At 41.1% G+C, this 23982-nt stretch overlaps 1 protein-coding gene across 5 annotated transcripts; it reads left to right on the top strand.

Annotated features, from left to right (window-relative positions):
* Nucleotides 1–5412: 5412 nt before the first annotated feature.
* On the top strand, nt 5413–23012 carry LOC139418059 (small fragment nuclease). 5 transcript variants are annotated; one of them, XM_071167219.1, is made up of 8 exons: nt 5421–5751; nt 7085–7168; nt 7366–7443; nt 11518–11629; nt 12079–12187; nt 12739–12792; nt 16075–16245; nt 16312–16701. In XM_071167219.1, the coding sequence occupies exons 1-7, from the start codon at nt 5449–5451 to the stop codon at nt 16199–16201; spliced, it is 867 nt and encodes a 288-aa protein (XP_071023320.1). In that variant the 5' UTR covers nt 5421–5448; the 3' UTR covers nt 16202–16245; nt 16312–16701. The 5 variants fall into 5 exon arrangements, with proteins under 5 accessions (XP_071023319.1, XP_071023320.1, XP_071023321.1 ...); XM_071167220.1 differs by lacking the exon at nt 16312–16701 and adding an exon at nt 22408–23012 and having other exon boundaries at nt 5424–5751; nt 16075–16213; XM_071167217.1 differs by lacking the exon at nt 16312–16701 and adding an exon at nt 22408–22557 and having other exon boundaries at nt 5424–5751; nt 12079–12183; nt 16075–16213.
* Nucleotides 23013–23982: the final 970 nt, after the last annotated feature.

The following is a 23982-nucleotide window of genomic DNA, read 5'->3' as shown; positions in this document are numbered from 1 at the left end:
AGTAAAGTTGAAGCACCTTTGGCAGTGATTACTGCATCAAGTCTTTTTGGGTATGACACTAGCTTGGCACACCTGTATTTGGGGAATTTCTCACATTCTCTGCAGATCCTCTCAAACTATGTCGGGTTGGATGGGGAGCATTGCTGCACACCTATTTTCAGGTTTCTCCAAAGATGTTCGATCGGACACTGGCTGGGCCACTCAATGATATTCAGACTTGTCCCAAAGCCACTCCTGTGTTGTCTTAGCTGTGTGCTTAGTGTTGTCGTCCTGTTGGAAGTGAAACCTTCGCCCCAGTCTGACGTCCTTAGCAGGTTTTCATCAAGGATCTCTCTGTACATTGCTCCGTTCATCTTTCCCTAGATCCTGACTAGTCTACCAGTCCCTGCCTCTGAAAAATATCCCCACAGCATGATGTTGCCACCATACTTCACCTTAGGGATGGTGCCAGGTTTCCTCCGGACATTACACTTTGCCTTCAGGCCAAAGTTCAGTCTTGGTTTCATCAGAGCAGACCATCTTGTTTCTCATGGTCTGAGAGTCTTTAGGTGCCTTTTGGTTAACTCCAGTTGGGCTGTCATGTGCCTTTTACTGAGGAGTGGCTTCAGTCTGGCCACTCTTCCATAAAGGCCTGATTGGTGGAGTGCTACAGAGATGGTTGGAGTCTCATAGCAAAGGGTCTGGATGCTTATGTAAATAAGGTATTTCTGTTTTTTTCGCTTCATTATGAGGTAGTGTGTGTAGATTGTTGAATATGTATATATTTTTTTATCTACTTTAGAATAAGGCTGTAACGTAACAAAATGTGGAAAAAGTCAAGGGGTCTGAATACTTTCCGAAAGCACTGTATACCAGAGATAAGAGACTGTTGATATCGCTACCACACAACTCAAACTCCGATTCACCAGTATGAACAAAAAAACGCAAACAACTTTTTTTGTTCAAGCCCTCAAACTGTTGTCAGCTAAATATGATCATCTCTTTACATCTGCCAGTTTATTTGCTGTCCAGTATCCAGATATACCTTTCCCCAGAGCTTCCTATACAGTTAATCTCTTTACATAACGTGTTGAGGCCGGCAATTAAGGAGAATGAGAGGCTCAATTAAAAATGCTGCAGAACTGCTGTATTTGAAGTACTCCTCTCTTTTTCCCAGTTTCCCTGATGTTGCTAGGGCAATCAAGCTGTTTTTACCATCCCTGTAACTTTCTCCTACAGAGAGATTGTTTTCTAAACTAAAACTCAGAAAGAACTAGCCTACATAATAAACACTGGGCTCTCGGTATGATATGAGCTTTCGAACACCTGAGTATTCTCCATTCATTGTACTGGTGCCATCGTAGCCTTGACCACGGCATTTGTTCACAGATATCCCCTTATACTTTAAATCAGTTACATTTTTCCTTTTCAAGACCTGGGGCACTGCAGTACTTTGTGATTGTTGGGATGACTACATGTTCACCCTAGCAACACTTTCCTCTTAGTTACAGTTAAAGCCAGCTCACCAGCACCAAACAATCACACCTATCAAGCTTAGTATGTATTACCACTCATTCACTTTCTCTCTCTCTTTCATCCCTGCTTTTGTAGGCATTGTCATGTTCGTCGTAACGAGGAGACCAAGGCGCAGCGTGATGAAGAATACTTAAACAAACTAATAAAACGACCGTGACGCTATACCCACTAGTGCTGACACAGGCAACTATACATAGACAATAACCCACAGATAAACCAAGGAATATGGCTACCTAAATATGGTTCCCAATCAGAGACAACAATAAACAGCTGCCCCTGATTGAGACCAATCTAGGCAACCATAGACATATAAACCCCTAGACTAGAATAACCCCTAGACATACAAAAACCCCTAGACAATATACAAACTAAACACACCACCCTTGTCACACCCTGTCCAAAACAAATAATAAAGAAAACAAAGATAACTAAGGTCAGGGCGTGACAGGCATACTCTTTTGTATTGCATGAATTACCACAAGTAATTAATGTAATTCCAAGGTCTCATTCAAGGGCCATTGTGGAGATATGTTCCTTATTGTTGTCATATTCTTTATACAACAATATGACAATTTCTTCCTATACTAATTATAGCAGTAGTATCGTCAGAAGACTTGCATGGCAAATAGTAAATGCGATTATTTTTTACAATTTCACCCATCACTGCTTTTCCAAGGCCCTGGGTTATTACTTTTTAGACGCCCCCTGGGCAGTGATCTGTGTAAATTGAAAGCATGCTCTCACACTGAGAAGATAGTGTTGCCTGATGACTATAGCGAGATACACAGGTCCTCTCTAGCATACCCAACATGAGGCACATACTTGCATATATGAAGTGCCAGATACCTGCGTATATCAAGGTACTCCATGTACAGATACAGACACACACACACACAGGGGTGGCATCGTCTGCCTGTGATAGCAGTTCAGGCCTGAGATAGAGAGAGGTTTCCTCTCAGGCCTCAGGGCCAAAGTGTACACATAGGTCTACAGTAACTACATACAAATGATGAACAGAGCACATCACAAAATAAAAGCATATCAAATGCACCAAATAACACTGGTAACCTTAGCAAACCTCCCAAGGCTTGTCTGATTGGTTCACTTCTCATTTCGTCGTCCCTGTTTTTATTTTTCCTCCAATTTCAAGCTTCGTCTTTCTAATGCAAAATTATCGTTACAGCAAAGCCAATTTTCTGTTGTCAGGGTCAAAAGAGCATAGGAAGAGAACAGTATGTCTTGAAAAAAATGAAGCACAATAAAATGACTTTCATACTGAGTCATAATCAAGTGTTCCTTTTCTAGCTTCTTCAGTCATGAAGTCAATCAGTGAGTTGGAGGGAAGATAAACCGATTGTTATATGGATGCTTTCCAATATGCTTTCAGATAAAAACAACTGTTTTATTCTTCACTTGTCTAAATCTATGCTAAAGCTAAACCTGAATTTGAATTAAAGCGTCAGTTCATTCCTCAGTACTCCCCTGATGTTTTCCTGACCACGTGACTTGACAAGGAAAAATCTAATTGTATTTGTCACATGCACCGGATACAAAGACTATTATGGTTCAATAAAGTACCTACCAAAAGGGACACTGCAATACAGTAATTATAAACATTTGTTTACAGATCTTCCAACAATTTCTACACTTACAGCAATATGAAACATTAGCATTGCTCTTGCACCATCCAAAGGCTCAGTTTGGAACTATCCTTGTGAAAAACATACAGCTACGACCAAGCTCCGGGGTGAAGTTTCTCCTAGGTACAGATCTAGGCTCAGCTTCCCCTCGCACAATCCTGACCTTTACCATTTGTGAGGAAAATGCAAAGCCTACCCAAGATCAGCAATAGGGGCAACTTACTCCTGCTCCTATGACCAATACAGAAAATGTGGCCATATCGTTACAGTACATAGGCCTATACATTTCTGGCTACTGGGTATTCTGAGGGGAATGAACCAGCTAGTGTATTCGTAACTCAGCCGAATCAAAATCAACTATGTCATGCAGAAAAAAATATAATATCCAAGTTTGAGTAGGACCTTCAATGAGTGCCATGCAACTGTACTGTGTCCATATTTGTTCAGCCTGTCTCAGCAGGACATTGAAGCAGCCTTTAGCACCTGTACAGCATATTAAATGACCTCTGTATTATTCAGAAGTCATCTTGAATGCATTTTGTAAGACATTTATGCTACACAGGGCCATCACTTTAAGTCAACCTGTGCTGTCATGTCCCATTGCACACATTGTGCTTCAAAGAAGTGAATGTAAAATGGCTGACATCAAACACATCATGCTCCAAAGAAGTGAACGCAATGTCTGACTATCAGTTGCATTAGTGTTGCATCACATTGCTGTGATGACAACACTCTGTCCCAAAAGGCACGCTTTTCCGTATGTAGTGCACTTATTTTGACCAAGCCACCTTTTGTTTGGTGCTCAATGAATATGGGTCATATTCATTAGTGCACACCGTAGAGAAATGTTTTGAAACGGAAAACAAAAAATAGTGTTTCTTATTGGAAAAGTGCTGGCATAGTCCCTTCCCGTTTTAGTCTGTTTTCTTCCATTTGGTGCCTAGTGAATAAGACCCAGATGTCCCTGGCCTTTTACACTGTTCACTCGCCAGGGCCAGCTGGTGCAATTTCCTGTCTCGCTGGTGTCACAACCCATGTCCCATGGTCGCCTGGTCGGGCAGAAGAACATTGATGCTGTCACATACGGCCAGTATCACTTCAGACATGGAGATGGCCCCAGAGTTCAACTGGTGTGAATTTACATGCGTCCCAAATGGCACCCTATTTCCTATGTAACTTGGTCAAAAATAGTGCACTAAATAGGAAATAGGGTGCCATTTCCAAGGCAGATGTTGACTCATACATCATTCTGTGCCCTAGAGTTCATTCACAGCAGTGAAGAAGACAACTGCTTCTCCTCAGTCTGAATACAAATATGCCTATGGCAGTTTCTTCAACAACAGCAATGTACATCAGGATCTGTTTTTTGTTTTTCTATGTTTTAGAATGTGAGAAACAGGTGGATTTGATTGTGTGAGCCCCACTGTGGATTAAACTTTGAAGAGTGTCTGCGGAAACTGCTTGTTGTTATGTACTTGGCTAATACTGCTGACTAGCCATCCAGCAAAGTGGATCAAACCTGTCGGTGTCTGCCGTAAGCTGTTTTGTATGACGGCCTGACAGACGCTCCTGTTTATCTGCACTACACTTGGTTTTAGATATATTTTAATTATATAAAATCTCAATATATTTTCAGAAAACCCCTTTTGGATGTTAGGTACCAAAATAGGTGACACACTTCCTCAATGCAACCATCATGTATTTTTCATCTTGGCAAGAAAATGTAGTGTTGTACATATACATATACGTATTTTATATACAATACATATTGAGCAATTCATGTAATTTTCTTAAATCACATTCAACTCAGTTTAGGAAAAAACATACATAACACAACAATATACATTTATTTCACATGTACAGTGTTCCCTCTTGTTACAAACTATTTCCCCTTGTGCATATTGATTGCTTGTAATTACTTGTTTTTCTTGCACAATATTGTCATGTTCTTTCGTTTTGAATGGGAGTTGTGGGTAGTGGGAGAAAGGGAGTGTAATGTCACAATCTGGGGCACAATAAGACAAGTTATTACAAGTTCTACACAACACGTCGAGCAGCACCCACCTCTCTCAAACAATGCCATTGCTTCGATATACAACCATTCAGTACAAACAATAGATAAATACCCGATTATTTGCTTATTTAAATCGGTGCAGTTGCTGGACATGAAAATACTTTCTACATCTAAGAAGTAGGAATGCTTGGCAACAACATTCCATACACGCTTGAGATGTTGCTGACGCAATTGTTTTACGACAGTTTAACGACAGTTTTTATCGGAAGTTGATCCAGGATGCCGGCGTTCTTGTGCACTCGAGCATCAGCGTGGTCTTTCAGCTCGAAACTTCTTTGCAAGTTTGCGAATTTTCCTACTCTTCGCCCAAGCAGCAGTCAAAGGTTTTCAGCAAGTCGACATTTATTTTTGCAGTCAAGCACAAGTCTGAACTGCGCTATTTCTGAGCAGAGGAAAGGCCTAGCGCCAAGACGGACCGGGCTGAATATTTTTGTACATAATATCTCCACATACCGCAAGAAAATGTCATCTTCGCGGTCAGACCCTGGCATGAGGCAGAGGATGGTGTGGGTGGACTTGGAGGTAACGTTAACGTGCCTTGCTAGCTAGAAGCTAGCAGTTGCAACGGGTTTGTTCATTACTGGTAGTTAGCTAACAGCTGTTAGCTGTTAGGTAGGCTATAGCTAAGTTAGCTAAACAAAAACATACTAACGTTAGCTAGCTGTTCAGATAGAACTTGGCCTGACATTGACAACTGTAATGAGGTAATTTGCGGCTAACAACTTTTGATAGCTAGCCAGCCATCTATGGATACCTAACTAGTGTTAGTATAATTAACACCATGGTGTTAGCTTTTTAGCTAGTCCACATCAAATGTCTGCTTCTCTCATATAATAATTTTTGCAGACGTCATAGTTAGTCTTTATTAGCTAGCAAATTACTAAATCAGTTATACATGCGTTTTGCCACTAATCCATCACTCCCACTGCAGTGACCTGTCAACCTAGTCATTATTTTGTCAGTGTGATGGTTTTCGAAGGCTGAGATTCAAATGCTGTACTGTATCTAACTAGCTAAACATGCGTGCCATTTTAAGTGTCGTGATTAACGTTAGTATCTAACGTAAACTCACTCACTGTTGTACATCTCCTTGCTCCGTACAATTGACCTTATTTTAGCGCCCCAAAACGTATTCCAGATCAACTGTAATTTCAATACCATTGTAAAGCACAATTTCTCCCCTTTACAACAAAATAAATGACATGACCTAAACGCTGCCAGTTTCTGTATAATTCAAGCAGGCAATGAGCCCCGTCGGGTCTTTAAAAAAATGGCAGGTGGGGAAGCGAAACTAATGCGTGATAGTGAGAAGGAGAGATGTTGTGTGGGAAAACTACTTTTTTTCACTCGTTCTGTCCAACTTATCACCTTATCGCTGTCCATTTCTTGTTTTTAACGGATGGGAGAAGTGCTACACCTGATGGAGAGAGATTGTAAGACAGAAATAGTTGCTTTATGCGTGCTGTACGTTATGACATGACACGTCACAATGTAACCGAGGGTCTGTTTTTTTCAACTTTTCTCCAATACTATAGAGCCATTACCATGTCGATCAACGCTTGAATAGAAACCTAGTTCACACCCCCGATTTTGAAGTCAACACAGTGGCTACAGTCTTATTCGTTTTCTTTGTAGCCTCGTTTGAATGTTTACGTTAGCTTTTTAATTTTAAACGTCTCATGATTCTCTTGTATGTTATGGAAAGCAAGAAAAGGCCAGAGCGGAATGATGGTGCATTTTCGGTGATGTAGTTGTTTACTATAGCATAGCATTTTGAATGGGAATGTCATCTTTATGCATATTAGCTACAATAGACTTACACCATTTTCTCTTATTGTGTACATTTTTTTTTCAGATGACAGGACTGGACATAGAGAAGGACCAGATCATTGAGATGGCGTGCCTCATAACAGATTCAGAATTAAATGTTTTAGCTGAGGTAATTCTGGCTGCCACCCAAATTCCTATTGTCTACTTAGTGGTCTATGTTTGACCAGAGCCTTAAGGGCCCTGGTCAAAAGTAGTGCACTACACAGGGAATAGGGTGCCATTTGGGATGCTAGACTGTCATTCAATTGGTTGCATTTAATTCCTCTGTACATTATGTGAAGAATGACGTGAAAGTTATGTTGACAGGGTCCCAATTTGATAATCAACACAACCGGCGAACTGCTGGATGGGATGGACAACTGGTGTAAAGAACATCATGGCAATGTAAGCATAACTTGTGGAACTTTGTCTAGGTCCCGATCCTCTACCCTTTTCCTGAAATGTGAACTTTGACACTCCCTTGTCATGGATTTCAAAGCATAGCATTGGTGTAAATGTTGGCTGGAAGAAATTAGCACCACTGTAAAAATCCATGTTAGAAAGTTTGCAAGCGAATGGAGAAAGATGGAGAATTGAGACTGCCTATGCCACCTCATTGCAAGTTGTCTCAGACAGACTAAAATGGTCAGATGCGTTTTGCTTAATGAACAAGATGCTGCACCAGCACAAGTAAGTCTCCTAATTCAAAAGTAATCAGTTTAATTATTCAATACATAAACCAAGCAAGCTGAATAGTTAACACATTCATATTGAACATACAGTTGAAGTTGGAAGTTTACATACACTTAGGTTTGAGTCATTAACTCGTTTTTTAACCACTCCGCAAATGTCTTGTTAACAAACTATAGTTTTGGCAAGTCGGTTAGGACATCTACTTTGTGCATGACACAAGTAATTTTTCCAACAATTGTTTACAGACAGATTATTTCACTTATAATTCACTGTATCACAATTCCAGTGGGTCAGAAGTTTACATACACTGAGTTGACTGTGCCTTTCAACCGCTTGGAAAATTTCAGAAAATGTTGTCTTGGCTTTAGAAGCTTCTGATAGGCTAATTGACATCAATTGGAGGTGTACTGTATTTCAAGGCCTACCTTCCAACTCGGTGCCTCTTTGCTTGACATCATGGGAAAATCTAAATAACATCATCCAAGACCTCAAAGAAAATTGTAGACCTCCACAAGTCTGGTTCATCCTTGGGAGCAATTTCCAAACGCCTGAAGGTACCACGTCCGTGTTCTGTCTCCTAGAGATGAACTTACTTTGGTGCGAAAAGTGAAAATCAATCCCAGAACAACAGCAAAGGACCTTGTGAAGATGCTGGAGGAAACAGGTACAAAGTATCTATATCCACAGTAAAATGAGTCCTATATCGACATAACCTGAAAGGCCGCTCAGCAAGGAAGAAGCCACTGTTCCAAAACCGCCATTAAAAAAGCCAGACTACGGTTTGCAACTGCACATGGGGACAAAGATAGTACTTTTTGGAGAATTGTCCTCTGGTCTGATGAAACAAAAAGAGAACTGTTTGGCCATAATGACCATCGTTATGTTTGGAGGAAAAACGGGGAGGCGTGCAAGCTGAAAAACACCTTCCCAAACATGAAGCACGGTGGTGGCAGCATCATGTTGTGGGGTTGCTTTGCTGCAGGTGGGACTGTTGCACTTCACAAAATAGATGGCATCATGAGGAAGACAAATTATGTGGATATGTTGAAGCAACATCTCAAGACATCAGTCAAGAAGTTAAAGCTTGGTCCAAATGGACAATGACCCCAAGCATACTTCCAAAGTTGTGGCAAAATGGCTTAAGGAACAACAGTCAAGGAATTGGAGTGGCCCTGACCTCAATCCCATAGAAAATTTGTGGGCAGAACTGAAAAAGCGTGTGCAAGCAAGGAGGACTACAAACCTGACTCAGTTACACCAGCCCTGTCAGGAGGAATGGGCCAAAATTCACCCAACTTATTGTGGGAAGCTTGTAGAAGGCTACCCAAAACATTTGACCGAAGTTAAACAATTTAAAGGCAATGCTACCAAATACTAATTGAGTGTATGTAAACTTCTGACCCACTGGGAATGTGATGAAAGAAATGAAAGCTGAAATAAATCATTCTCTCTACTACTACTTCACGTTATTAAAATAAAGTGGTGATCCTAACTGACCTAAGACAGGGAATTTTTACTAGGATTAAATGTCAGGAATTGTGAAAAACTCGGTTTAAATGTAGTTGTCTAAGGTGTATGTAAACTTCTGACTTCAACTGTAATAAATTGTGTTCCATAAGTCTTTACTTTGTGACATTATCTTAGTGCCAACAACCACAATACCTGTATTGTGTGTAGATGAGTAATACATTTAATTTAATCCATTTGAAAAAGTGCATTTGGAAAGTATGCAGTCCCCTTGACTTTTCTCCAGAGATGTTTGAGTGCGGCCTCTGGCTGGGCCACTCAAACACATTCAGACATGTCCTGAAATCACTCCTGTTTTGTCTTGGCTGTGTGCTTAGGGTCGTTGTCCTGTTGGAAGGTGAACCGTTGTCCCAGTCTGAGGTCCCGAGTGCTCTGGAGCAAGGATCTCCCTGTACTTTGCTTTGTTCATCTTTCCCTCGATCCTGACTAGTCTCCCAGTACCTACTGCTGAAAAACATCCCCACAGCATGATACTACCACCACCATGCTTCACCGTAGGGGTGGTGCCATGATTCCTCCAGAAGTGACGCTTGTCATTCAGACCAAAGAGTTAAAATCTTGGTTTCATCAGACCAGAGAATCTTGTTTCTCATGGTCTGAGAGACTTTAGGTGCCGTGTGGCAAACTCCAAGCGGGCTGTCATGTGCCTATTTTTTTACTGAGGAGTGGCTTCCGTCTGGCCACTCTACCATAAAGGCCTGATTTAGTGGAGTGCTGCAAAGACAGATTGACTATCAGGTTCTTGGTCAGTTCCCGGACCAATGCCTTACTCCCCCGATTGCTCAGTTTGTCTGGGCGGCCAGCTCGGAAGAGCCTTGGTGGTTCCAAACTGCTTCCATTTTAAGAATGATGGAGGCCACCATGTTCTTGGGGGCCTTCAATGCTGCAGACATTTTTTTGTTACCCTTCCCCAGATCTATCCTCAACACAATCCTGTCTCGGAGCTCCACGGACAATTCCTTCAACATCATGGCTTGGTTTTTGCTCTGACATGCGCTGTCAACTGTGGTACCTTATATAATAGACAGGTGTGTGCCTTTCCAAATAGCCACTCAGATTTTTTACAAGCCACATTTTCTTTTTTGCCTCTAACAAAACAAAAAACGGATGAGCATGCTTTGTAATGTTTCTAAAACAGTAAATGTATTACTAGTAAGAAGTCGTGGTATATTGTTTAATTTCATTTTTTGTTGACTTGAGTTTTTTAAACTAAAATATCACACATGAGACACATTTTCACTACTCCAGTAATGTGACTGTAGTCGGATTTGTGCCAATGTGATTAAGTCTGACTAGTAGAAGCGTTGTTGTCTTCCCTAATAGTTGATGCGCAAACATAGAAAAACAACCTAGCTTGTGAACAAAACAATGTAAATAGCCAAGAAACACAAGGACAGAGTCTCACAGTAGACCTTCGTTTCAAGTAAATTAAACCAATTTCATGCCTGTGCGCAGTGCTTCTAAAAATGATTATTTCGCTCAGCTCTTCGCGTGCGCACAGCCCCCAGCCAGGCAGTGTTGCAGCGCGAGTTGGAATAGGCTACAGGATTCGTAGTTATTTGACTTTGTGCGATTCATTTACCAGCTATGAAACAAAACGGCAGAAATACCTTTTTAAACAGCTGCTGCAGCATTTATTTTACTATACATTTAATCATACTTGACTATTTTTATTCTGAAATGCATGTGGAACCCTGACACCCACCGATGTCAAAATCTACCCGTAGGTGTTCATTTTAAGCCCTGGTCTAGATTGTTGTCACTATGCTCAGCACTTATGACCAGTTGTCTACTCTTAGACGCTTTGTGGATACGGCTCAGCTCTGACTCTCAAGCAAGATAATATTTCAGAACCCTTCCATTGAGAACAGCTCATCCATATTTTACGCTGTCATCTAGCCAGCTACATTGTGTATTAAATTGCCTAGTAAATATTTGCTTCAGTCTTTGTTTCCTTGCTCTCAATTTGCTTTGAGCAATGATCAGTAGGATTATGAGCTGGGATCTTATCAATAAATAAAATGCACAACTTTGTAGGGTTCACAAGGAGAGCATGTGTTAAGCTATTTTATAATGTTCTATAATAATGTTGCATAATCACCTTCCGGTGTAAAAACCATTAAAAGATGAGAATAGGCATTGGTCTGAAGCTGAAAAATAATGAGCACTGCAAAGCCTATTCCACTTTTTCGGATTCAGAAAAAAACAATTTTTTGGGTTTTAATAGTGTATACTTACCCTGTGCATTCTGTTTCCCAGTCTGGGTTGACACAGGCAGTGAGGGACAGTAAGATCTCACTGCAGCAGGCTGAGTACGAGTTCCTCTCTTTCATCAGACAGCACACCCCACCTGGCCACTGTCCCCTTGCAGGTGAGTGGTCCTCTTTCTTCACTGGACTATAAACGTAGAGAATACCGTCATTAAAACACTGTCACACCTGGGTCGTATTCAGTAGAAAACACTCTGAAAACAGGGTGAAACGGGGAGTTTCCCTGGGTGCCAGATCTGTTTGGGTTATCATGCAGACTCTTTGTCACTCGTTGTCATGCCAAACATGTTTGACTTAACAATAAGCAATGGAGTTGGCAGGAGCACAAACAGTTCCAGGACAAGGTGTTTTTGGTACCACCTTGTTTAGAATGTTTTTAACACTGTTACCATTTTATTTTGTCACTTTGCAAAATTTTACTTATCTTTTGCCATGCAAAGGTCCTCCTATGCCACTGAGTGGAAAATATACATTTTTCTTGCTGAGGAAGCATTGTAGCACTTTCGGCACATCCAAAACTGAATGACTGATGCGTTCTTTTTCCCTGCAGGGAACTCTGTGCATGCTGACAAGAAGTTCCTGGACAAGTACATGCCTCAGTTCATGCACCATCTCCACTACAGGATCATCGACGTGAGCACGATCAAGGAGCTCTGCAGGTGTGTGTGTGTGTGTGTGTCGATAAGGCATAGGTACTTCACCTATTTACCCAAGTCAGTCAGTATGTCTTCAGGGAGAGTGGTCAGTCCAATGTGTCTCTGGCTCAGTCAACTCAGATGGATAGAGAACAGGCCTTAAGTTAGCTAAAGTTAGCTGAAGTTTGTAATGGCTGTTTAAAGAGAGCTGAACCATGAACTACAGGTTCTCCCAGCCCATAGACTACTTTCAGGGTGAGAAACCATCTAACATCAAGTTGTAAAATAGTGAACTATTCCTTTAATGGCTATTTATCAATTTTCACGTGCCTTGATGTGAACTGTGGTATTCATGCACTTTCATGCATTTTGTTAATTTAGCAGATTCTCTTCTACTTAGCAACTTCCTTGTACGTGGTTCAATTTAACTTTCTAAAGGCAAATTACCTGTTCAATGCCTTACTTCATAAATGTATGAAACAACAGTGTCTTCAAACAGACAAATATTGCTGTTATGTGATGTCATTTCTGAGAAGGAGCAGAGTTTAATTTGTGTATGTGTCCCGCTACTCAAGACGGTGGTTTCCAGAAGAATACAAGCTCGCACCACAGAAGAAAGCGTCTCACAGGCAAGTCTGACAGAAGTGTTTTAAGAGTCAAGCTCAAAGTACCATGGTCATGTTCGAAATGTCTGGCCTTTGACAGATGTCTATGAGCTGTGCCATGTTATACGTAAAGTGAACAGTCCAGTAAGAGCATTGGATCAAGTAGATATTGATGCATAGAAGTGTTACTGTTGTATGAATCTCCCAAATGGGGACTGAGGTTCGATTCCCATGCCCATCCTTTCCATTGTTTTTCCGACCTGCCTGTATCCCGCTCTTTTTTTTCAGAACTGTCAATACATTTATAAAATACCCTTAAATACAGTGCCTTCAGGAAAGTATTCACACCCCTGGACTTTTTTCATATTTTGTTGTCTTACAGCCTGAATTGAAAATGGATGACATTGAGATGTGTTGTCACTGGCCTACACACACTACCCCATAATGTCAATGGAATTATGCTTTTAGACTTTTTTATTTATTAAAAATGAAAAGCTAAAATGTCTTGTTAGTAAGTATTCAACCCCTTTGTTATGGCAGAACTAAATAAGTTCAGGAGTAAACATTTGCTTAACAAGTTGAATGGTGAAGTTAGTACACTTTGGATGGTGTATCAATACACCCAGTCACTACAAAGATCCAGGCATCTTTCCTAATGGAGAGGAAGGAAATTGAGGCTTGATCACCATGAGGCTAATTGTGATTTTAAGACGGTTGCAGACTAATGCCTATGATTAGAAACTGCGGATGGATCAACAACATTGTAGTTACTCCATACTAGTAACCTAAATGACAGTACCTGCAAAACATCAACGTCAACAGTGAAGAGGCGATTCCGGGATGCTGGCCTTCTAGGCAGAGTTTCAAAACAACATTGTAGTTACTCCATACTAGTAACCTAAATGACAGTACCTGCAAAACACCAGCATCAACGTCAACAGTGAAGAGGCGATTCCGGGATGCTGGCCTTCTAGGCAGAGTTTCAAAACAACATTGTAGTTACTCCATACTAGTAACCTAAATGACAGTACCTGCAAAACACCAGCATCAACGTCAACAGTGAAGAGGCGATGATGGCCTTCTAGGAAGAGTTGCAAAATTATAATTTTCTCTGGTTTTACTATTTATAGGTATGTTTTTGTGTAAAATTTTTGTTTTATTCTATGAACTACTGACAAGATTTATTCCAAATAAATGAATGAATCAAGCCACGTACAAGGTTGTCCTGGAAGAAAACTTGCTTCCTTCTGCTCTGACAAAGTTCCCCAACTGAGGTTTGTTTTTTCCAGCGGGACAATGCTCCATGCCAAAAACCTCTGGAATGTGATCAAGAAGATGTATGGGTCACAAGCCATCAAACAAATGCGCCAGGAGTGGCATAAAGTCACCCAACATCAATGTGAAAGACTGGTGGAGGGCGTGCCAAGACGTGTGAAAGTTGTGATTGACAGTCAGGGTCATTCCACCAAATATTGATTTCTGAACTCTTCCTAAGTTCAAATATTAGTATTGTGTTTAAAAATGAATATGAACTTATTAGGGTTAGTAGTCAGTAGTTTATAGAATAAAACAAAAATGTTCATTTTACCCAAACACATCTGAAAATAAATAGTAAAACAAGAGAAACTGATAATTTTGACAATGGTGTCTTAATTTATATAAATATACATTTCTATTTTTACCTTTCGTTTAACTAGGCAAGTCGGTTAATAATATTGGGAAAGGCGTGCCGCTAGCGGGACACCTCGACAACATCTGGCGAAATTGAAACTACAGTATTATAAATATTTAACTTTCATAAAATCACAAGTGTAATAGATCAAAATAAAGCTTAATTTCTTGTTAATCCAGCCGCGGTGTCAGATTTAAAAAATGCTTTACAGCGAAAGCAAACCATGTGACTATCTGAGGACAGCGCCCCCGCATACAAACACATGAAAAACATATTTCAACCAGGCAGGTGCGACACGAAAGTCAGAAATAGCGATGTAATAAATGCCTTACCTTTGATCTTCTTCTGTTGGCACTCCAAAAGGTCCCAGTTACATCACAAATCATCATTTTGTTCGATAATGTCCTTCTTTATATCCATAAAAACTCAGTTTAGCTGGCACGCTTCAGTCAATAATCCACCCAGTTTCCCTCCCATCAAAATGCATGAAAAAATGAATCCCAAACATTACTAATAAACTTTTCCAAACAAGTCAAACAATGTTTATAATCAAACCTCAGGTACCCTAATATGTAAATAAACAATACAATTTAAGAAGGAGAATCGTTAATCTTTACCGGAGAAAAATACCAAAGACCGCGCTCTCCTCCACGCGCTTGGAAACCACTACAGCCAAAATGGGAGCCACCTAGAAAAACTACAATTTCTGGCTCATTTTTCTAAAAACCAGCCTGAAACTCTAAAGACTTGACATCTAGTGGAAGCCCAAGGAACTGCAATCTGGGAGGACTTCGCCTTATAATAAAAGTGATAGCCATTGTAAATAGTGTTGGGATGGTTTGTCCTCTGGGTTTTGCCTGCCATATCAGTTCTGTTATACTCACAGACATCAGTTTAACAGTTTTAGAGGCTTTAGGTCTTCCTTTCCTGTGGCAGTCCTCATGAGAGCTAGTTTCATCATAGCACTTGGTTTTTGCGACTGCACTTGGAGAAACTTTAAAAGTTCTTGAAATGTTCTGCATTGACTGAGCCTTCATGTCTGTAAGTAATTATGGGCTGTTTCTTTTTGCTGTTCTTGCCATAATATGTACTTGGTCTTTTACCAAATATGGCTATCATCTGTATACCACCCCCTACCTTTTCACAACACAACTGATTGGCTCAATTGCATTAAGAAGGAAAGAAATTCCACAAATTCACTTAACAAAGCACACCTGTTAATTGAAATGCATTCCAGGTGACTATCTCATGAAGCTGGTTGAGAGAATGCCAATTGTACAAAGCTGTCTTTTCAAATGTTTGAACTTTTATTTAACTAGACATCAAGGCAAAGGGTGGCTACTTGGAAGAATCTCAAACAAACACTTTTTGGTACTACATGAATCCATGTCTATTTCATAGTTTTGATGTCTTCACTATTATTATACAATGTAGAAAATAGTAAAAACACTTTGAATGTGTAGGTGTCAACTTTTGACTGGTACTGAATATTCTCTATGTATACATCTGTGTGTACATACAGTGTAGAGTTAGAAGTCATGGAGAATATACCCAAAATAGAACCGCTTAAAATGATTATACAGATTGTGTATGAGTTATAAAGTGCCATCTTGTAATCGTCTTTCCCTTTCTAGAGCACTGGGCGATATTCAGGAGAGCATCAAGGAACTGCACTTCTACAGAGCACATGTTTTCAAATCGCAAACAGAGGAAAAGAAGCGCAAGATATTGCAAAATTGCGAAAGCAACAAAAGTGTTTGAGGGGGTTCCAAGGTGGGTGTTGAGGTTAAGAGATGGAGTAAGAGGTATTGCCTGAGTCCCAAATGGCACCCTAATTCCTTGTCAAAAGTAGTGCACGACATGGGGAATAGGGTGCCATTTTTGCGCAGACAAGGTTTTAGATTCTGAAAATAAATACAACTTGCACCGCTGAATTTGAACTGAATTAATCTCCAGTCTGCCAAGAAAACTGTGATCATCGTTTTCTTATTCACACCTGTCTTTCCTCAATCCGTTTTTAGTTCCTATTTGCATTTGGCTGCAAAGGCATCTTGGTTTCTAGGTTCAACGTGGACATTTCCTTGTTTGGAAAAAAGCTGCTTTGCACTTGTTTTGGCTTTTTATGGGGATTTTAGCCGTTTGACAAAATCACATCTAAAATGTGTCCTTTCAGTTCTGTTGCCAATATTATCTGGGATTGATTCATCATTTTCATATTTTATCAGATTATACCAGAAACAATAAACTCAATTTTCTTTGAACCATCTTGTGCAAATTTCTGGCATGTCTAAATTTGATGTACTGATTCTAACACTAGATGGCAGTTTGTGCTTATATAAGGGATACCAATATTAAGAAATCCGACACACAAATAGACAGTAGTGTGTACTGTCTATCCACTCAGTCATTGTCTGACTATGCCAGTTGGTGTAGGGTGACTTTTCCTCTAGACACTGATCTTGAGTCAAATTGGGTCATTTTACCCACTTGTGTAAATTTAGAATTGGGCAAGGGAAGCTAATCCTAGATCTGAACCTAAGGGAAATGTCACCCTGGTGACTGGAAAAACTGCTTAGACTGACCACAAAACACACAACTGATGGTTAACCTAAGCCCCTGAGGTGACAACGGGGTCTTGTTTAGAAGGGTGCAACATATAACATTGCAGATAGAAATGCTATGAATAGAGTTGAACCGATTCCTTGTCAGAGCAGAGCCACTCATTCTTTACACAATGTATTTCTATCTGAGCGTAGCCCTTGTTTTAGCCAGATCTTCTCGGTTCAATTGAAGAGCAAAGTGTTGTCTACTACTTTTCGTATCTGAAGGTTTTCAAAGGTCATTTGATCTTTGTGCATTTTAGCTTGCAATTGTTGAAGGGTGGGTGTGTTTGTTTGTAAAATACTACTTGAGACAGGGTTTCCATGCTCTTTACTTTATGAAAAACAACACATCAAAAAATGTCAAGACTTCAGTAAACAACAGTATCATCGAGCGAATGACCATGGCCAGTAACGCATTTCTGCCGAGGTTCAGAGCGATGGCATATGATTGTCAACTCCCAATCTCCACCGTGTTATTTTCTGCATGTGTCTCAAAGGGCTTTTATTGGGATTAAGATAACACTCTGCTTTAAGGCAAGACTTCCAGCACTCTGTACAGCGACGTGACACCTCTTAAGCTACACCGTAGGTTACACACCAACCAACTCTTAACATCCAGCTGCTTCCTCTTTGGGCTAGATAATTATTCAGGAACTGTCAGTAGGCTGAAAGTATGATCATCATAGCAATATTTGAAACACAACTTGTCTTGAACAAATTCTGTGCGAATTTGAAATGTAACCAAATGCATTTCCCAATGGTTGATCTGTGTGTGTGCTTTGCTAAGTGGAGTTAATGGCCTGTCTTATTATAGTGTTCCTCTAACCTTACCTCCCTCCTTCTCCGGGACTACTTACGGGCCCTTCCCAGCAATGTAGAGAGAAATATAGAACAAATAACACAATAAATAAATGCTTTGTTCACTGCGGCAGGTAGGTTACCGGTTAAGAGCATTGGGCCAGTAACCAAAGGGTTGCTGGTTTTAATCCCTGGGCCAAGTAGGTGAAAAATGTCTGTGCCCTTGAGCAAAGCGCCTAACTCTAATTGCTCCTGTAAGTCGCTCTGCATAAAAGCGTCTGCTAAATGACTAATACTTTTTAAAATGTATTTAGTGTACTCTACTTATAGTACTATATACTATTTAACCTACTGTTTAGAAAAAACAGTGTTCAAAAAATATCTTCAATCATGTGCAGCAAATTCTACTAGACGATAAGCCTAAATGAGGATGACATCCTGGCATGTTAAGCATACTGAACACGGCCAAAAAAGAAACGTCCTCACTGTCAACTGCGTATGGCCACCAGCTGCATTAGTACTGCAGTGCATCTCCTCATGGACTTCGCTGGCCATGGCAGAGCACTGACATTCCTGTCTTGCAGGAAATCATGCACAGAACGAGCAGTGTGGCTGGTGGCATTGTCATGCTGGAGGGTCATGTCAGGATGAGCCTGCAGGAAGGATACCACATGCGGTAGGAGGATGTCTTCCCTTTAACGCACAGCGTTGAGATTGCCTGCAATGACCACAAGCTCAGTCCGATGCTGCTGTGACACACCGACCCAGACCATGATGGACCTTCCACCTCCAAATAGATCCCGCCTCGGTGTAACGCTCATTTCTTTGACAATAAACGCAAATCCGACCATCACCCCTTGTGAGACAAAACCGTGACTCGTCGGTGAAAAGCACTTTTGCCAGTCCTGTCTGGTCCAGCGACGGTGGCTTTGTGCCCATAGGTGATGTTGCCGGTGATGTCTGGTGAGGACCTGCCTTACAACAGGCCTACAAGCCCTCAGTCCAGCCTCTCAGCCTATTGCGGACAGTCTGAACACTGATGGAGGGATTGTGCATTCCTGGTGTAACTCGGGCAGTGCTTGTTGCCATCCTGTACCTGTCCCGCAGGTGTAATGTTCGGATATACCGATCCTGTGCAGCTGTTGCTACACGTGGTCTGTCACTGCGAGGACGATCAGCTGTCTGTCCTGTCTCCCTGTAGGGCTGTCTTAGGCGTCTCACGGTACGGACATTGCGATTTATTGCTCTGGCCTCATCTGCAGTCCTCATACCTCCTTGCAGCATGCCTAAGGCATGTTCACACAGATGAGCAGGGACCCTGGGCATCTTTCCTTTGGTGTTTTTCAGAGTCAGTAGAAAGGCCTCTTTAGTGTCCTAAGTTTTCATAACTGAACTTAATTGCCTACCGTCTAAGCTGTTAGTGTCTTAACGACCGTTCCACAGGTGGTTCTTTAATTATGGTTCATTGAACAAGCATGGGAAACAGTATTTAAACCCTTTACTATGAAGATCTGTGAAGTTATTTGGATTTTTATGAATTTTCTTTGAAAGAGGGTCCTGAAAAAGGGACACTTTTTTTTCAACATTTCACACTATAAAATGTTCTAGTTTTGCGTCATCAAAAAGTACTCTTTAGAACACAAGTATTGGTATTCGGACACCACCATGTTTTGAAAAGGAGACGAGAAATGACGTGAGTTACCTTGCCAGGCCTCATCAAAGTATCTGGCTGCCCCACTAACCCTAACCCCACTTTGATTCAAGTGTCCTCGTTTCTGTTCAGAGGCTTCTTATACGGGACAGACAAACAATCAGCAGATGAACACCACATCCCAAAGGCACCCTATATTCCTTTTGGGCTCCCGAGCGGCGCAGCGGTCTAGAGGCGTCACTACAGACACCCTGGTTCGATTCAAGGCTGTATCACAACCTGCCGTGATTGGGAGTCCCATAGGGCTGTGCACAATTGGCCCAGTGTCATTCGGGTTAGGGTTTGCCCTGGGGTAGGCCGTCATTGTAAATAAGAATTTGTTCTTAACCGACTTGCCTAGTTATTTTTTTATTTTATTTCACCTTTATTTAACCAGGAAGGGCTCATTGAGATTAAAATATATTTTTCAAGAGCGCCCTGGCCAAGATAGACAGCACCAAGTCATTACAAAAAAATTAGACAGACAACATGAAAAACTACAAGTAATCTAGTAAAAACCATTGCATTCACAAGAGTATAAAACAGCAAATTAAAAACATTGACAGGTCAGGGAATCAGCCTCAAAATCCTTCATCAGTGATTTAAAAACACCAATAGGGACAAGTTCTTCCAGTTTAAAAGTATTTTGTAAGGTGTTCCAAGACGATGGCGCAGAGTACATAAAAGCCCTTTTACCAAATTCAGTTCGGACATTTGGAACAGTTAGCAGGATAAAGTCAAGCGAACGAAGAGAGTACCCACCACGTTTCTGAACAATAAAAATGCACAAATAAAAAGGTAATAAACCCAAAATGGCTTTGTAAATAAAAGTATACCAGTGACTTAGCCTTTGAGCGACTAGAGAAGGCCAGCCAACCCTGGTATTCAAAGTGCAGTCGTGCGTAAGGGTTTTGCAGTTTAAAAAAATCTCAAAGTGCCATGGTAAAGAGTGTCAATTGATCTCAAACACTGAGCGTTTAAGATCATATATAAAGCATTCATATATAAAATATCCCCATAGTCTAGTAAAGGCATAAATATAGCTGACACTAGCCTCCTGGCTTCAAAAGAAAAACAGGCCTTATTCCTAAAATAAACTGTAAAGTTAAATAAATTAGTGGGAATGCACTCCTTTTGACCAGGGCACTATGACAGGAATAGGGTGGTTGGGTTGGTTGGATGCATATGATGGGCTGTATACTGGGGGGACTGTTTATGTGAGTCTCTAGCTTTGAACAATCCTTACTTGATTTCACACAGCCTGTCTGTTTGAGAAGCAGCAGAAGCCTAAGAGCGAGCTTTTGAGGGAAGGAGTGTGCATGTGAGGGATTGTGTATGCCAGTGAGTGTGTTTCTCTTGTGTACTAGTGTGGGTTTACAGTTTGTGCGTACACTCTTGAGTCTTACTCTTCCTGAGTAAGTGTGTCTCTTGCCACTTTGGCGCTGATTCATCCCCTCACTTCCTTCTCTCAACTGTCCGTGCCCCCGGAGAGGTAACACCTGTGCGCTCTTTTCCTCAAGTACAAATCGATGAAGGGGCAATCTCACCGCCTTGGAGGACATGCGGTGTGAGTGTGACGTGCTTCAGCTCTCTGGGATTCAAACTAATCTGACCGGGCAGGTCAGAGAGAGGAGGAGAAGAAAGATAAACATCTGACCTGGCTTCACAAGGAGAAGGGTGCGTCCGAAGTAGCCTCCTTTTATGTTGCACTACTTTTTTACCAGATCCCATAGGGCTCCTGTCAAAAATAGTGCACTACACTATATATTCAAACGTATGTGTACACCCCTTCAAATGAGTGGGTTCAGCAATTTCAGCCACACCCGTTGCTGACAGGTGTATAAAATCGAGCACACAGCCATGAAATCTCCATAGACAAACATTGGCAGTAGAATCTCCTTACTGAAGAGCTCAGTGTCTTTTAAAATGGACCATCATAGGATGCCACCTTTCCAACAAGTCAGTTCGTCAAATATCTGCCCTGCTAGCGTTGCCACGGTCAACTGGAAGTGCTGTTAATTTTAAATGGAAATGTCTAAGAGCATCAACGGCTCAGCTGCGGAGTGGTAGACTATACAAGTTCACAGAACGGGACTGCCGAATGCTGAAGCGCACAATGCGTAAAAATTGTCTGTCCTCGGTTGCAACACTCGCTATCGAGTTCCAAACTGACTCGAAGCAATGTCGGCACAACTGTTAATCGGGAGCTTCATGGAAAGGGTTTCCATGGCCGAGTAGCTGCACACAAGCCAAAGAACACCATGTGCAATGCCAAGTGTGGGCTGGAGTGGTGTAAAGCTCGCCGCCATTAGACTCTGGAGCAGTGGAAATGCGATCTCTGGAGTGATGAATCCCGCTTCACCATCTGGCAGTCTGACCGACGAGCTACCTGCCCGAATGCATAGTGCTAACTGTAATGTTTGGTGGAAGAGGAAAAATTGTTCTCAGGCTGTTTTTCTTGGTTCGGGCTAGGCCCCTTAGTTCCAGTGAGGGGAAATCTAAACACTTCCGCATACAGTAACATTCTATGCTGTTTTGTGCTTCCAACTTTGTGGCATTAGTTTGGGGAAGGCCCTTTCCAGTTTTCAGCATGACGGTGCCCAACCTCACTAATGCTCTTGTGGCTGAATGAAAGCAATTTCCCGCAGCAATGTTCCCACATCTAGAGGAAAGCCTTCACAGAAGAGTGGAGGCTATTTATAGCAGCAAAGGGGGGCACAACTCGATATTCATGCCCGTGATTTTGGAATGAGATGTTTGACGATCAGGTGTCCACATACTTTTGGTCATGTTGTGTATATAGGGTACCATTTCTGACGCTGACAGAGACGTGCCTTAGCCTGTCTTTCCGTTAACTTCCTTTTTGTTCCTTCCAGACATGTGACCCACCTGTCACTCATCACGTAACCTTGATGAGACAAGCGTGAGGCGTTTTACCCTGCACCTGTTCCGGACCATGTGAGCTGTCAATTTTACTGCAATGGCACACCGCTAAGAGGGATGGACAAAAAAATATACTTACTAGGAGCCCTCTTTGGGTCATACATTGTCATATTTACATCATTATGCTGCATACTGTATCTCTTAGAGTATAGAGGAAAGCAGACCATTATATTGTCACTTGCTTTGAGTATGTATCTTGTAACGTTTTATCTTGCATCTGTCAGAATTAAACCACTCACTCAAGAAAGTCTGCATCCATGCGTGACCTCCCCTCCCATACAGGCCCAATGCCAAATCAACCCCTAAGCCCTACACATTATTCACTTGTAGAGATCCCATGGACTTTTCACAGATTTTGTTACAGCCTGAATTTAAAATGTATTACATTTAGATTGTGTCACTGGCCTGGCCTACACACAATAACCGATAATGTGAAAATAGAATTATGTTTACAAATGTAATCAATTAAAACCTGAAATGTTTTTAGTCTAAGTATTCAATCCCTTTGTTATATAAATAAAAATGTGCTTAAAAGTCACATTAGTTGCATGGAATAATAGTGTTTAGCATGATTTTTGAATGACTACCTCATCTCTGTACCCCACACATACAGTTAACTGTAAGGTCCCTCAGTTGAGCAGAGCATTTCAAACACAGTTTCAACCACAAAGACCAGGGATGTTTTCCAATGCCTTCCAAAGAAGGGTACCTATTGGTAGATGGGTCAAAATAAAAAAGCAGATTTTGAATATCCCTTTGATCACGGTGATTTATTAATTACGCTTTGAATGGTGTATCAATACACCAAGTCACTACAAAAATACAGGCTTCCAACTCAGCTGCTGGAGAGGAAGGAAACCACTCAGGGATTTCACCATGAGGCCAATGGTTACTTTTTAAAGCAGTTAAGAGTTTAATGACTTTGATAAGAGAACTGTGGATGGATCAACAACATTGTAGTTATTCCACATTACTAACCTAAATGACAGAGTGAAAAGGAAGCCTGTCAGAATAAAAAAATATTCCAAAACATGCATCCTGTTTGCAATGAGGCACTAAAGTAAAACTGCAAAAAATGTTGCCAAGAAATTAACTTTATGTAATGAATACAAAGCGTTATATTTGTGGCAGATCTAACACAACACATTACTGAGTTCCACTCTTCATATTTTCAAGCTTGATGGTGGCTTCATCATGTTATTGGTATGCTAAGACTAGGGAGTTAAGACTAAGATTAGGATATAAAAGGAATAGAGCTAAGCACAGGCAAAAACCTTCCAACTGACACAGAGACAAAGTCACCTTTCAGCAGGACAATAACCTAAAACACAAGGCCATTTACAGTATACACTGGAGTTGCTTACCAAGACAACATTGAATGTTCCTTAGTGGTCTAGTTACAGTGTTGACTTAAATCAGCATGAAAACTTATGGCCAGACTTGAAAATGGCTGTATAGCAATGATCAACAACCAGCTTGAAGAATTTCTAAAAGAATAATGTATTTTA

Source organism: Oncorhynchus clarkii, chromosome 10 (assembly GCF_045791955.1).
Source record: "Oncorhynchus clarkii lewisi isolate Uvic-CL-2024 chromosome 10, UVic_Ocla_1.0, whole genome shotgun sequence".
In the NCBI taxonomy this organism is placed as follows: Eukaryota; Metazoa; Chordata; class Actinopteri; order Salmoniformes; family Salmonidae; genus Oncorhynchus; species Oncorhynchus clarkii.
The sequence above is the reverse complement of the archived record's forward strand: the minus strand, read 5'-3'. Positions and strand labels throughout refer to the sequence as shown.

Excerpts from the sequence above, each read along its gene's own strand:
- LOC139418059 (XM_071167216.1), top strand. The coding sequence starts at position 5,449 with ATGCCGGCGTTCTTGTGCACTCGAGCATCAGCGTGGTCTTTCAGCTCG. Across the intron at positions 7,444-11,517 it reads GTAAAGAACATCATGGCAAT|TCTGGGTTGACACAGGCAGT; the intron begins GTAAGCATAACT and ends TCTGTTTCCCAG. Across the intron at positions 12,793-16,074 it reads CAGAAGAAAGCGTCTCACAG|AGCACTGGGCGATATTCAGG; the intron begins GCAAGTCTGACA and ends TTCCCTTTCTAG.